Source organism: Pristis pectinata, chromosome 3 (genome assembly GCF_009764475.1).
Source record: "Pristis pectinata isolate sPriPec2 chromosome 3, sPriPec2.1.pri, whole genome shotgun sequence".
NCBI classification, from domain to species: Eukaryota; Metazoa; Chordata; class Chondrichthyes; order Rhinopristiformes; family Pristidae; genus Pristis; species Pristis pectinata.
Genome location: NC_067407.1, coordinates 77397785 through 77413025, shown reverse-complemented (window position 1 = coordinate 77413025; position 15241 = coordinate 77397785). Strand labels below are relative to the sequence as shown.

The window sequence follows — 15241 nt, the reverse complement described above, 5'->3', positions numbered from 1 at the left end:
TGGTGGGGGGGGGTGGTACCAAAGGACAAGTGGCATTACACCCAAAGAACTGCCATATTATACTTCTAAGTTCTCACCTGAGAAAAATAATTTGATTGCCAATGTGGAACAGAGCATCTCCTTTCGAAAGGATGAAAATAATTAAAGCTATTTACATTAGTTGTGCTGTATATATCAGTACAAAATAATTAGTTTTGTAAAGGTTTGACTTCTGTGCATACACCTGCATCATTCAAAAAGCTGACATGCAAACTGTGTAATGCAAGATTATGTCAATAGAATAAAAAGGCTTCCAAAATAATTTCATTTATAAAAATCACCAATACATTCAAAAGAATAGATGAATCAGTTTCAAATTAGCAGTCAACATGGACATTAAACGCAATTAAATAAACTAGGAGTTTCCCAGCAGTAGATCAAGCCAGATACTTGCCCAGTTCAATGAAAACATTTACGCTCCATTTTATACATGGTATTACACATATTTTTGTTGAATAACCAGAGATTGCCATTGTCAAGATTTTTTGCAAAACCTATATAATACGCTAAAATAAACTTTGAAGCAGTCAAAAAAGAATTCATATAATAAAACCAAAAGCCATTGGAAAGTACAGATTGGCAAAAGTTACAAAATTGAGGGTTTTCAAGTACCAGTCACCTTTACACCTTACAACATGGGACAATCTGATGTCACACTTTAAAATGTTCATAGTTTTATAATCTTTGCATTGTACTGCTGGAGTAAAATAACAAATTTCTTGACACAAGTCAGTAATAATAAATCTGATTCTGATAGTTACAAGATTAGAGAGTAGTCATTTAAGGCAGGTGTGTAGGAACTTTTGTAGAGGATGGTGAATTTCTACAGGCCACATCACTGGGGGTATTTAAAAGTGAGATAGATACATTTTTGAAAGATCAAGGAACTGAGTATGGAGAACCAGCACAGAAGAGGTGATGAGGATTGGGGCAGATTAGCCATCATATTGAATGGCAGGGAACACTTGAGGGCTGCATGGACTATTCCTGCTCCTGTTTCCTCATGTACATAAAGATAGATTGCAGTAGGCTTTAGTCAAAAAAAAACACTATTGTCCCTGATTGAAGCGGAAAAACATTTAAGCACAAAGACTACACACAGTGGCATGCAAAAGTTTGGGCACCCCTGGTCAAAATTTCTGTTACTGTGAATAGTTAAGTGAGTAGAAGATGAACTGATCTCCAAAAGTCAAAGTTAAAGATGAAACATTCTTTTCGACATTTTAAGCAAGACTAGTGTATTACTTTTGTACAATTTTTTTTAAAGAGAGTGGAAAAAAAAAGGAAAGGAGCACCATGCAAAAGTTTGGGCACCCCAAGAGATTTGAGCTCTCAGTTAACTTTTACCAAGGTCTCAGACTTTCATTAGCTTGTTAGGACTATGGTGTGTTCACAGTCATCGTTAGGAAAGGCCAATGCAAATTTCAAAGATTTATAAATACCCTAACTCCTCAAACCTTGTCCCAACTATCAGCAGCCATGGGCTCCTCTAAGCAGCTGCCAAGCACTGAAAATTAAAATAAATGACGCCCACAAAGCAGGAGAAGGCTATAAGAAGATAGCAAAGCATTTTCAGGTAGCTGTTTCCTCAGTTCCTAATGTAATTAAGAAATGGCAGTTAACAGGAACAGTGAAGATCAAGTTGAGATCTGGAAGACCAAGAAAACTTTCCGAGAGAACTGCTCGTAGGATTGCTAGAAAGGCAAATCAAAACCCCCGTTTGACTGCAAAAGACCTTCAGGAAGATTTAGCAGACTCTGGAGTGGTGGTGCACTGTTCTGCTCTGCAGTGACACCTGCACAAGTATGACCTTCATGGAAGAGTCATCAGAAGAAAACCTTTCCTGTGTCTTCACCACAAAATTCAATGCCAGAAGTTTGCAAAGGAACATCTAAACAAGACTGATGCATTTTGAAAACAAGTGCTGTGGACTGATGAAGTTAAAATAGAACTTTTTGGCTGCAATGAGCAAAGGTATGTTTGGAGAAAAATGGGTGCAGAATTTCATGACAAGAACACCTCTCCAATTGTTGAGCACAGGGATGGATCGATCATACTTTGGTCTTGTGTTACAGCCAGTGACATTTTTAATGTTTAACTCATTTTCAAAAGGCACAAAATTATTATTTAAGAGTTCAAGGAGGTGGTTAACATTAATACAGCTAGAATGTTGGCGAAAGGACAAAATAATAGGAATATATTTCACTGGTAGAGGGAAGAATGAATTCAATTAGATACCAGCAAATTCTGGAAGCAAACACCATGTCTGTTAAAAAAAACCCTCAAAATCCACAATGGACTACCTCAAGAGGCACAAGCTGAAGGTTTTGCCATGGCCCTCACAGTCCCCTGACCTAAACATCATCGAAAATCTGGATAGACCTCAAAAGAGCAGTGCATGCAAGACGGCCCAAGAATCTCACAGAACTGGAAGTCTTTTGCAAGGAAGAATGGGTGAAAATCAACCAAACAAGAATTGAAAGACTCTTAGCTGGCTACAGAAAGCATTTACAAGCCGTGATACTTGCCAAAGGGGGTGTTATTAAGTACTGACCATGCAGGGTGCCCATTTGCTACTGGCCCTTTTCCTTTGTTATTGAAACATAAAAGATGGAAATAAAAAAGTAATCTTGCTTAAACTATCAAAGAAATGTGTCATCTTTAACTTATGCTTTGGGAAATCAGGTCATCTTTTACTCACTTAACTAGTCACAGTAACAAAAATTTTGACCAGGGTGCCCAAACTTTTGCATGCCACTGTAAATGCAAGTTGTTACCCAAGACCAGGAGTTGCTGACCTTGACAACTGTTGCTTTTTTTTAAAAGGCAGTTGCTGAGAATTAAGGGAACAAAAGACAATCCTCTGGATTTCATGGCTTCTATCACGACTTAACGAAAAAGGGGCCTGAAGCAACACTAGATGCATTAATATTCCAAAATTCTGGAATAATTCAGAAGAATGGAAGGCAGCAAATTTAACACTACTATTTAAATAAGGAGAAAGAAATGTACTCAGACATCAATCATCAGCAAAATGCTAGGAAACCATTATCAAAGGACTTGGTAACAGAGCACTAAGAAAATTCCTAGTCATAGTTTAAAGTAACAGTATTTGACAATTCAATTTGTGTGTTATGTAAATTACAAGATAAATGAGCAGGAACTAGTTCTTTAACTCATTTTCAAAAGGCACAAAATTATTATTTAAGAGTTCAAGGAGGTGGTTAACATTAATACAGGTAGAATGTTGGCAAAAGGACAAAATAATAGGAATATATTTCTTTTTCCCATGCTGGCATCCTATTTCTCATGAGATGCCACAGAGATTAGTACTGGATCCTCAGTTATTAACAATTTATATTAGTACCTCAGATAGAAAAAAATATCCAAGTTAAATGTGAAGCCCAGTGGGAAACCAAGCTGCAAGGACATATATGGAGAGGAACAGACAAGAGAAGTGGGTGGGCAAGTGGATACAAATCCAGTACAATGTGGGAAAAATGGAAGGTTATTCACTTTGATAGGGGGAAAAAAATTGAGAGCCTAGTAAATGTTGGAGTACAGGATATTCTTAGTAGGCTAGTTTAATGAAGGTAATGTGAAGGTACAGCAAACAATTAGGAAGGCAAATACTATATTGCTTTTTATTGCAAAGGAATAAAGAGCATTGTTGCAATTTTATAAGCCCTTTGAGGGGCCACACTTGAATGTACAGGGTTTTGGTCCACATACCCAGGGAAAGATACACATGCCTTGGATTTCATGTTTTGCAATTTCATGAGATCTCTACCCAGACAGGACATCATCTGCATTTCAAGAGGAGATCAAGATGGAGCTATTCTCATAGGAATTTAGAAGCACAGGATCTCAATGAAAAACAAGGTTGCTAAGGTATATGCTTAGAGATAGTTTCTTTTAGCTGAAGAGTTTGGAACTGGGGATATGGCTTCAGAATAAGATGCCATCCATTTTAGGACTGAAGTGAGGAAGATGTAAAGCTATGTAATTCTTGCCCAAGAGCACTGTGTATACTCAGCATTAAGGATATTCAAGGCAGAGATAATAAAAATTGGATATCAAGGCTTATGCAGTCTAAAAGACGATAACATCTACTCCTGCTTGTATTTCTTGCCTTCAATAGAAAACAAAGCAGCAAGTATATTTCATAATCTAGCAGAAGCTTTTATGAAAGCATTAGTTTCCATGGTAGAAGATTCTTGCCACAAAAAGAATTTTCTATCACTCGGTCAACAAATTGGAAGTTTGCAAATACATGCCGCAGAATTAGTTTTGTCCACTATTCTAGGATGCTCAAAAATGAAGCAGTTTTTGCTATCCAATAAGCACAGATAGGCAGCACTGTTTGCAAAGGGAGTGACTAAATATTCTGCACAATTATAGTTGGTTTTGGTGACACTACACAATAGGTTAGAAAGTTATATTCTTATATATACACACACCACAGGATTATTTCTTATATATACACCAAAAAAGGACATTTCCCAAGGTGAATTTCATTGCTTTCAACTATTATAGACAATGCAAGAGAAACTAGATATTCAGTTGAATTTGGATGAAGTTTTCATTATTTACATTACAAACTAAATGTCAGATCTGTCTGTAAAGAGGTTTCTGTAGAAATTAAAATTTTTACCCTTATTTGGTGCACTAGATCTGTTTTGTGCAGTGAATAAAGGATACCAAAAAGAGAAAACCATAAGATTGGTGCATTCTCAAAAAAAAATCAAAGATTCCCTTCCACTTAAAAGTAGCAGAATGTGATCACATTTATTGAAAGCACCTGCTGCTGAACTTGCAGCTGTTGCATCATTTATTTGACATGCAGATGGGGGGGGGGGGGGGTGTTGGTGCCAGGGTGGGGAGAGAGGATGACATCATTGTTCTCATGTAGAATCCCATGCCAAAGCCTCATGCCACTGTGACAATGGGATCAAGGTCACAGATCACCACATCTTGCACCAAGGTGCACAGTGCAGAGATGCTGTGTACTAAGTTAGTGTTGCCAGTGGTGGGAATAAAGTCAAAGATGAATGTGGGGGAAGTCAGATGCCCATAAATGTTATGTACCAGTGGGCATCAGTTCATTCACATGCTGTTTATGATTTGATGCACAGGGTCTGTTCCTCATTTCATTGGGTGGAGAAAAGGTTATAGATAATGACCTCTTGATCCAATTTGGCATAGTAGGCACAATGTGATGATAGCATTATGTGCATAAATGGTAGGGAAATGGCAGTAGGAAAATAACATTAATACCATGTCCAATATTCCAATGGGTAGTACTTCAAAAGGAAACATATGGCAATAGTTTACTTTAGCCATTTCTGAGAAATCATTCAAAACAAATTGGTTATCAGCAAACAAGTTACCTATAGGACAGTCAAATCTGAAGAGTACATTCAATGTGGAGCTTACATAATTACTTGCAGCAATCACAATATTTTATGGAAACAAAAGCAGAAATACTTGGTACAGGAAAAGCTTTTCAGATGTCTATTCATCTTTGTCCTCTGAAAAGTTGACAAACATACAACTATGGCCTTCTGGCTCAAATGATTTATGGCAAGTTTAAGAATTCTATATAAACCCAATATAAAAACTCAAAGTACTAAAAAAAGCAAATGTGGAAAGAAAAACAAGTTTCACAGATCCTTTGCTATTCAGTGTATTAAATGAAATCCTTTTGAAAATGTGGAAACAATATGCCATCTCATGTACAATTTTATAATTCTGCTAGAAAAGTAAATGAGGGGACAAAGTTAATTGCTACTGAGTAAATGGTAACAGTGGATACAAGTTGAGAGGCTTTAAAAAGCTGCAAATGTTAATATGGAGTTTGAATTTTTTAAAAAACTCCGTATCATACCACTTCAGTATCATAATATCTGGGTGCACTCATGGTTCTAATATTAGAAGCAATTGCAAGACAATATATGGTAGTCTTCTGTCCCATAGAATAATGGTCATGGTCTTGGTGGTCAATTCAGTGTTGAGAATTGGCTCCTGCCATGGCAGTATCTGTCACAATTGCTGCAGATGAAGGCAATGGACTGAGACAATTTGTAGCCTTCTTTCCTGTGCTCCTTTTTCAGTCAAAGCTTTTCTAACTCCTAAATTGCCTGCCTTCAGGAGTCCCAACTTTTAGCCACTTGTAACAATTGATGAATCAACAAAACTGTCCCAAATAGGTTGTCAATGTAGCTTTGGACCAGCAACTGAAAATAAATTGTGTTACAACAAGAGAATCATTTCTGTGCAGGAAGGTGAGGAAAATGAATATACATCACTGCAAGACTGAATTGCAACTGCAAGCATGGAACTGAAAGCATAAATCAGTATCTAGCGAAGATATCTTGAGGATGAGAATGATGGTGAAAGTAGTTTGGCTAAAGCTAAAACAGGTGTCACGTTGCAACAAAAGATTCTGATCAGGCAAAAAAACCAATTTAAACAGTAGCAGCATGCTCCACTGCAGGCCATGCAGACAAGTTGCAAATAAACATGTATCCAATGTACACCATACAAACTTAATTGAATTTCTCCATTCCATCACCAATGCCAAATTCTATGGCACCAAAATCCAAAACCACCTTAAAGGAAAAATGTAATCCACCCAGTAAAAATATTTTATGTGCAGATTGACCTTCAGTGACTATCTCTAATCTTGCCATTCTTAACTGGAATGAGGTTTGAACATTTGAATTCTATTGTTTTTGTGCAAATAACCTTCAACTGCATAAATAAAAAAATTAGGATGCCTACATGCCAAGAATGTTCAAACCCATGGACAGTATAGTTCCTTTGCTGTTAGAATAAAGTTGCCAATTCATTGTCAGATTAAGCAGAAACAAAAACCAACAAGAATTACATAGAAACAGCTGTTAACTTTAAGAAAAAAATTATCAAGAAAAAGAACAGGAGTTATTTACCTAGTTTTTCCTCCTAACTATTCTAGAGGCCTCAAATCTCCACTTGAAACAATGTGGTTTTGATTAGTTTACTGATTAAATGCTAGACAATGTTAACAAAAAGATTTCAGAAAGTTAAATATAGAAATACTCAAGCTGCTGCACTTTTTCCCATTCTTAGCAAAGTAATAACATTTTAATTATCTAAAACTAAAATGCCCCTGTTTTGATTTTGAAGACAGCATTCTATAATTAGGTAGACTCCTCAAAGAATCAGCATCTCACTAAGGTCTCTTCCATACAGAAAAGTTGGCCAATACACTCAAGAACTAAAAAGGCACCAATTCAAGGAAATCCAACATATACACATTTGTAGTGAAGAAACTAGCATTTGGATATCATTCTTATGTAAATAAGGTGACATATTTTAACTTTCCTTGTAATTACTGGTTTGATTTACCCTAAATCACTACTTTGTTTCCCAAAGAAACATGCCCTACGAGTTAATCTAGCAACTAACACACTTGTACAAGCCAAGAAGTCTCCCAAGGTCACTATTCTCCACAAGTAACCTTTTGCTCCCCAAGACCAACAACATTGTAATTAGCCCATGTTAAAGAGAGCCAATTAACATGTGTTCCCAAGCCTGATTAGTGATTGCCTATGGATGATGGCTAGAAACAAATTCAGGATCAACCATAATATCCTTGACAATTAAATAACACATCAGCCACAATCAAGGCTGACAAGAAATTAAAAAATGGGTAAGGTAAAGAGTGCAAAGTTATTGTACAAGGCAATGAGAGTGAAAAAAGAACTAACTCAAAACTTTAAGTCAATAATCCTAGGTTGGCCCTGAAGACAGCTGGAGCTCCAAACTTTAACAGCAGAGTAGCAATTTCAAAGTTTGGAGCTCTTGGCAAGCATTCCACAATTTACAACTTGATTACCTTCAAATAAAGCCTTTGGCTGCAAACCAAAATCTTGCAAGTATCAAGGTGATTAAATACAGCAGACTTTGCTAACAGACTTAAAATATTTCCAACATTCACCACTCAAACTAATTTGATACAATGTCAAAGGTAAGAAAATTGTAGGATGGACTCTTACCTGACTGTACATGTATCGCAGCATGAAATCCAACAAAAATGATTTGCCTTTACGAAATGCTCCAGCCACTGAGACAACCACAACATTCAAGTCCCGAATGTGTTCTTGCAATAGAATTCGCTCCAAGGATGCTTCATCAAGATCAAAATGATGATTATCTTCATGTGCCAACACTACCTGTATTGGCCTTGCCTCTTTCATGGGTATATCATCTGAATTCACTGGAACCTCCTGGATATCAGACTCATCTGTTTAAAAACACAGTAACTGAGCTTAAGATGCAAATGGAATAAAAACATTGTTTTGAGTCCATTTATCTTAATGAACTTTTCCTTTCCTAGTCTTCAAGTCAAGATTAGTCTCAATTGAAATATGGTAAATTTAGCAAAACAAAGCAGACAACTTCAAACAGAAGTGACAAAGTTCTGCGCAAAAGCCCTTGCGAGGTTCAACAATTAATAGTTGGTAGACTGGAATGCTAGCTTATTAAAAGCTCAAAAGAAAACCCCCAAAAGGGCAAATATTAAAATAATTGAGTTATCAAAATAACCTTTTAAATAAACTTGTGGAAGTGCTACTGCAAATCCCACTGGAGCATGTCTGAATTAATGCACATTTATACCAACATTCTTTAACCAAGGTGCAAATATTTTTTCAGCAGTTTAAAAGCAATGTCACCATTCAAAATAAAAATTTATTCTTTGCCCAACAACCTATGCAGTTTAAGCCTGGTTCATAATTTCCACTGAGTTGATAAAAAATCAAAATACTACCAAGACAGTTGCCTCCTTGCTAATGAGCAAATGGTTTTAGGTTTGGGTAAATATCAAAGCTTTGAGCTTAACAATCAAGTAGAGCAAACAAGCAAATTCATCTTGAAATTTTATGTTTATCCCAGATCCATTTCAAATACTGCTACCCCATTCCACTGCCACCCCTTCCACCTCACCCCCAATTTCCTCAAGAACTATTATATAGATTCTTCTGTGGCTTTAAAACTTTCAAAATTTAAAAATCAATTTCACTGCATATGGATACATTTTTATATTTGCCCATGGGAAAACTTTGTTCATTCTAGTAACAAGAAAAATTGGCTGTGACCTTCAAATATAGCTGATAACAATGCTTGGCCTAATCCCAAACCAAAATTAAAAGCTTCCCATTTACTTTTATTCTACATATTAACACACTGGAATATTTGCTAATGTCCAATTTCATCCACAAACCTCAAAATGAAGTAGCCTGTGCCCGCTTTCAGCAGGAGTTACAGAACATTCAAACATGGTTACTAAATGTCTAATGCAAATGCAGACAATTGTCAGGCAATGACCCTATATAACAATACATTTTACCTGTGATGCAAGTGCTATTTCTATTGTCAAGTTGCACATTAACATCCTGGGACAGTCAACATTGACTCAAAACTTAGCTAGACCAGCTGGATAAGAATGAGACATTCACCCACCTGAGGATTGTGCATTTGCAAAGGTTTGAAAAGAATGCAAGGGTTCTTGTCAAGGTTTAGAACATAGAACAGTACAGATTACAGGCCCATCAGCCCACAATGTTGTGCCAACCTATACAAACCTACACTATGAATCTAACCCTTCTTTCCTATACAGCACATAACCTTCTAGTTTTCTTACATCCATGTGCCTAAGTCTTTTAAATGTCCCTAATGTATCAGCCTCTACCACCACCCCAGCAGTACGTTCCAAACAGCCACCACTAAAACAAATCCTACCTGATATCTCCCCTAAACTTTCCTCCTCTGACCTTAAACTGATGTCCTCTTGTATTGGTCATTGCCACCTTAGGGAAAAGGTGCTGGCTGTCCACTCTATCCATGCCCCTCAATCTTATACACCTCTATCAAGTCACCTCTCATCCTGTGTCACTCCAAAGAAAAGCCCTAGCTCGCAACCTTTCCTCATAAGACATGTTCTCTAATCCACGCAGCATCCTGGTAATCTCCTCTGCACCCTCTAAAGCTTCCACAGCCTATAATAAACTGACCAGAACTGAACACAATATTCCAAGTGTGGTCTACCCAGAGTTTTCTAGAACTGCAACATTACCTCGTAGCTCTTGAACTCAGTCCCCTGATTAATGAAGGCCAGCACACTATACACCTTCTTAACCACCCTATCAACTTGCGCAGCAACTTTGAGGGATAGATGGACTTGGACCCCAAGATCCCCCTGCTCCCCCACACCAAGAATCCTGCCATTACCCTTGTACTTCACCCTCAAGTTAGTCCTTCCAAAGTGTATCACTTCACTTTTCCAGATTGAACTCCATCTGACACTTCTCTGCCCAACTCTGTATCCTGTCTATATCCTGTTGTAACCTATAACAACCTTCGAGAACAGATTCCTGCAGAACACTAGTCACCGACCTCCAGGCAGAATGCTCTCCATCTACTACCACCCTCTGCCTGTGGGCAAGCCAATTCAGAATCCACGCAGCCTCATGACTTTCTGGACAAGCCTACCATGGGGGACTTTGTCAAACACCTTACTAAAGTCCATATACACCACATCCACCACTACCTTCAATTTGTTTTGTCACCTCCGAGACACTCAATTAGGCTTGTGAGGCATGATCTGCCCCTCTCAAAGCCATACTGACTATTCCAAATAAGACCTGATGCTTCTCCAAATGCTCAAATCCAGTCCCAAAGAATCCTCTCCAATTGTTTGCCTACCACTGACAAGAATCACTGGTCTATAACTCCCAGGATTATCCCTATTACCTTTCTTGAACAAGGGAAGGACATTCACCATCCTCCAATCCTCTGGTACCAATCCTGTAGCCAAGGAGGACACAAATATCATTGTCAATGATCCAGCAATCTCTTCCCTCACTTCCCATAGTAACCTGGGATATATCCCATCTGGTTCCAGGGACTTCTCTATCCTAATGTTTTTCAGAAGCTCCAACACTGTCTCATTCTTAACCTCACCATGCTCCAGCACATTAGCCTGTTCTACATTTGTCAAAGTCTCTCTCTCTAGTGTTCACTGAAGCAAAGTATTCATTAAGGACCTCCCCTACCTCCAGGCATGTTTCCCCCTTTATCCCCAAGCAGTCCTACCCTCACCCTAGTCATCCTCCAGCTCTTCATATACATGTAGAATGCCTTCAGGCTTAATCCTACTGAGCAGCTGCATAGAGGTCTCTGGTCTACAGGCTGTTCTCATACTGAGACAAACATCAATTGCTGCTGGAAGATCAACAACTCAGTGAGCAATGTACTTCAGCCTGTCCAAAACTTGGTCTTCTAGTACAATGAGATGTCCATAAGATGCTGCTGCTATTGCTGCTGCCTGGCACATTCTAGGCTGCAGGAGTATATGCTAAAGGAAGCACTGAACCTCAGTGCAGCCAAAGCAAAGGCTCTATGGGGAATGACTACAGTCCAAGGTTCTGCTGCCACAAGATGCTAAGAGACTAGCTCCTGTGCAATAACCCTGCAAACACTTGAATGGCGTATTGTTCAAAGAGGCCACAAGAATGGTATTGGTGCTTTGTACATAGAATATATTAACTTGACGATGCTAGAAATGCATAGACTTGACAACACTATGAACATACAGACTGGACAATACTATGAATGTAAAGTACACCATGTACAGTTTTATATTTCTTGGATTTTTGTTAAACAAGTTTAATTTGAGGAAAAGAATTAATGTTCCTACAAGAGCAAGTCAGAGGCTGGATTCCTTTAGCAGATGATTCATCATCTGACTTTGCAAAGCCTTTCCATCACCTACAAGTCAGGAGTGTAACAAAATACCCCTGGATGAGTGCAACTCCAACACCACTCAAAGCAGCTCAATCATCCAGGACAAAACAGAAATATTTGACTAGCACCCAATCTACTATACTTCATATTCAGTCCCACCACAACTAGTACCATCTATGAAACACACATGGTTACTTAAGGCTACTTCAAAAGTCACATCCACCCCTAAAACAGACAAAGATAGATAATATGCTATAAGAACACTAACTAGCAAGTTCACACTACCTCTACTTGGAAGTCAAGTCACCATCACGGCATCTATATCATTATATTCAGAAAGACTGCAGTATTTCAAGTGATAAGCTGTCCACCACATCACAAGGACAATAAAGAATGCAGAGTGCTGAATACTGAAGGGTCCATAACTTAGAAAGAATAGGAAGCTAAGATAAAGTAGAGGAGTGGCTCTGTTAATTAATAATGGTTTTAGCACCAATAGAGAGAGGCACCCATAATTCAGAAACCAGAATGGCATGTGTGGAGGTGAGAAATAATAAAGTGCTGCATTGGCCCCCTAATAGTAACCACAAAGTAGGAGAGAATAAAAGAAATAATAGGAGCTTGTCAGAAATATACAGTGGAAATTATGGGGGATTTTAATCTACATGCAGACAGGGGAAAAAAGTCAGATGGGCTAAGGTAGTCAGGATTAGGAGATCTAGAAAGTTTCTTAGCATGTTCTGGAGCCAGAGAGGAGGTTATACTAGACTTGGCATTTTCACAATGAGGTCAACAATTAATTCTCATTGCATAATATCATGGTAGTATCAACCATGATATGATTGATTTTTTTTAAATTTAAGGACTAAGAGGGCATGAAAGCAAAGCTAGCCAAAGTGAAATAGCAAAGTAGCATAAGGGGTTTGTCTGTCCAGAAACAGTGGAAAACATTTAAAAGCATCTTTCATAACCTACAGAATTTCAACATGAAAGGAAAATTCAAAAGGGAACAACCTACAAGTTGTAGTTAACCTAAAGAGAAAAAAAATCTTGAGAAATAAAATTGCACAGACAGGCTACACATCAGAAGATTGGATAGAATATTCAAGAAACAGTAAAAAGTAACTAGAAAATTAATAGAGGGTGAAAAAAAGTACAAGATAAAGCTACACAAACATTGAAAGAATCTGGGAAACATGATAAACAAGGAGATGCAGATATTTTGCAACATCTTTACTACTACAGGATACCAGCAACACAATCTAAATAGATGCAAATTAGGAATTAGAATGCAGGAAAAATTTTCATCAGGACAGTGGTACTGCAAAATTGTTGGGAGCTGTGAGCCCTGATGGACTTCATCCTTGGACCTGAAAAAGTGGCTACTAAAACAGTTGATGTGCAGTTTTTAATTTTCTTAAATTTCCAGAATCTGGGAAGGTTCTATTTGGAAAACATCAAAAAGGGGAGATAAGCAGGAAACTACAGGCCAATTAGCTTAACATTTGTATTTGGACAAAATGTTAACAGTTAAAGACATTACAACAAGGCACTTAGAAAAATTCAAGATAATCAGGTAAAGCCCACAGGAAAGGGAAATCACGTTTGACCTATTTATTGAAGTTCTTTGAAAAAGTCACATGCAGAGGATAAAAGGGAATCTGTGGATGTACAATATCTAGATTTCCAGAAGGCATTTGATAAGATGCCAAAGATTATTGCAGAGAAAAAAAGTTCGTGGTATAGGAGATAGAGGATTAGCTGGTTAACAGGGAACAGAGTAAGCATCAATAGTTCCTTTTGTTGACATGACATGTAGATGTTGAGATGTTTCCACTAGTGAGAGAATCTTAACCAAGTGACACTTACAAGATTAGGGGCAGTCAATTAAAACTGTGGTGCACAGGAACTTCTCGAACTCAATGAAATAGGCCTGTTGTCTTTGAGGAAAGATTGGACAGGATAGGCTTACATCTGCTGGAAGTTTGAAGAATGAGAAATAATTTGATTCAAACATGCAAGATCTTAATGGGTCTTGATAAAGGTAGACGTGGAAAGGAAGTTTTTTCTTATGGGAGAAGCTAAAACTAAGAGTCACTGTTTAAAAGCAAGGGATTTCCCCATTGAAGACATGCAATTTTCTTGAGGGTTGCAAGCCTTTGCCTCTGCTGCCCTTTGAAGAGTTTGAGTCTCAATTTTTTGGCAGAGGTAGATGGATATTTAATAGAGGGATGAAGTGTTACTGTGAGTAGGCAGGATCACAAAGTTAAGGTTACAATCAGATCAGCATGATTTTATTTAATGGCAGAGCAGGCATGTAGAGCTGAGCAGCCTACTCAAGTTTCAAATTTGCACATTTGTGGCCAACCTCTTAACCTCAAAATTATGCAAGGGGGAGTCAATAAACAGATTATTCCAGAAAGCTGTTTGTTTTGGTAGGTACTGCTACAGTTAACTGACCCTGAAGAACAAGCAATAATTTTAAATTTCAATTTGGGTCACAAGTAGGATTGTCAATTAGATTTGTACTAATGCAGGAAATTAACGTTAACAAAAAACAATGGTAAAAATAATTATGAAGAAATGCCCTAGTTATTGCAGACTCCAATCCAGATGTCTACTTTTTCATTGCTTGCCACTTTTATAATATAAATTTTCTCCTTCCCTGCACAAGCATTGTCTACAGTTCCCAGCAGCATGAAGTCACACCACAAGGCATATTTACTAGATTTCCCCACACCCACAAATGACCCAGAGACAAGGGAATAAATATACCACTTTTTATTAAATTCAATCCTATGAAAGGAATAATGAGACGACAAGAATTTTCAGGTCAACTGAAATAGGTGTATTGACTGCAGACAGAAGTGAGAAAGAGCATGAAAGCCCAGCCATGAAATCCAGGTAAGACACCCAGTCTTTTGCTCTTCTGACTGAAAGCTAGGGCTCAGTTGAAATGCTGCCTGGTCTAGCCACTGGCTCCAGACATCAGTAAGTTTGTGCAGTTTATCTAGAACCAGGACCAGTGAAAACACATTTCACTCTGGGTCAGCAGCTCTACCTCGATCGAGAGTGGACTCTCATTCTTTTGCATCACTGAAGCCAAGTCTGGTTCGCCTCAGTCGAAATTGGCACCAACAGTCCAAGTAGAGAAGAGCAAGGGGCAGTCAAAACCAGACTTGCCTTGCTCCTCTCCCCTTGCAGTATTTCATACTAAAAACTTAATGGGACAAAAATGCAGTATATAAAAGAGCAAATGTGGAAGAACACAGATCCAAGTGTTGTAGGGCTGCAGGTTATAGGCATGAGGAGTGGCAAGGATTTGAAAATAGAAATCTGAAATACTAGACTTAGTTTTCAAAAACCATTGGTATTCTATTATTTAGCAGTGCTACTAAACAGGGATCATACTGAA

The 15241-nt window shown here is 38.0% G+C and overlaps 1 protein-coding gene across 6 annotated transcripts in view; it reads right to left on the bottom strand.

The window, feature by feature from the left end:
* The window catches only part of atl2 (atlastin GTPase 2), a 69850-nt gene that overhangs the window by 39724 nt on the left and 14885 nt on the right, over positions 1 to 15241 (bottom strand). For all 6 annotated transcript variants that reach the window (XM_052011149.1, XM_052011146.1, XM_052011151.1 and 3 more), the window contains exon 2: positions 8079 to 8326. In XM_052011149.1, coding sequence (XP_051867109.1) covers positions 8079 to 8326 — 248 coding nt within the window. The remainder of the gene's footprint in view (positions 1 to 8078; positions 8327 to 15241) is intronic.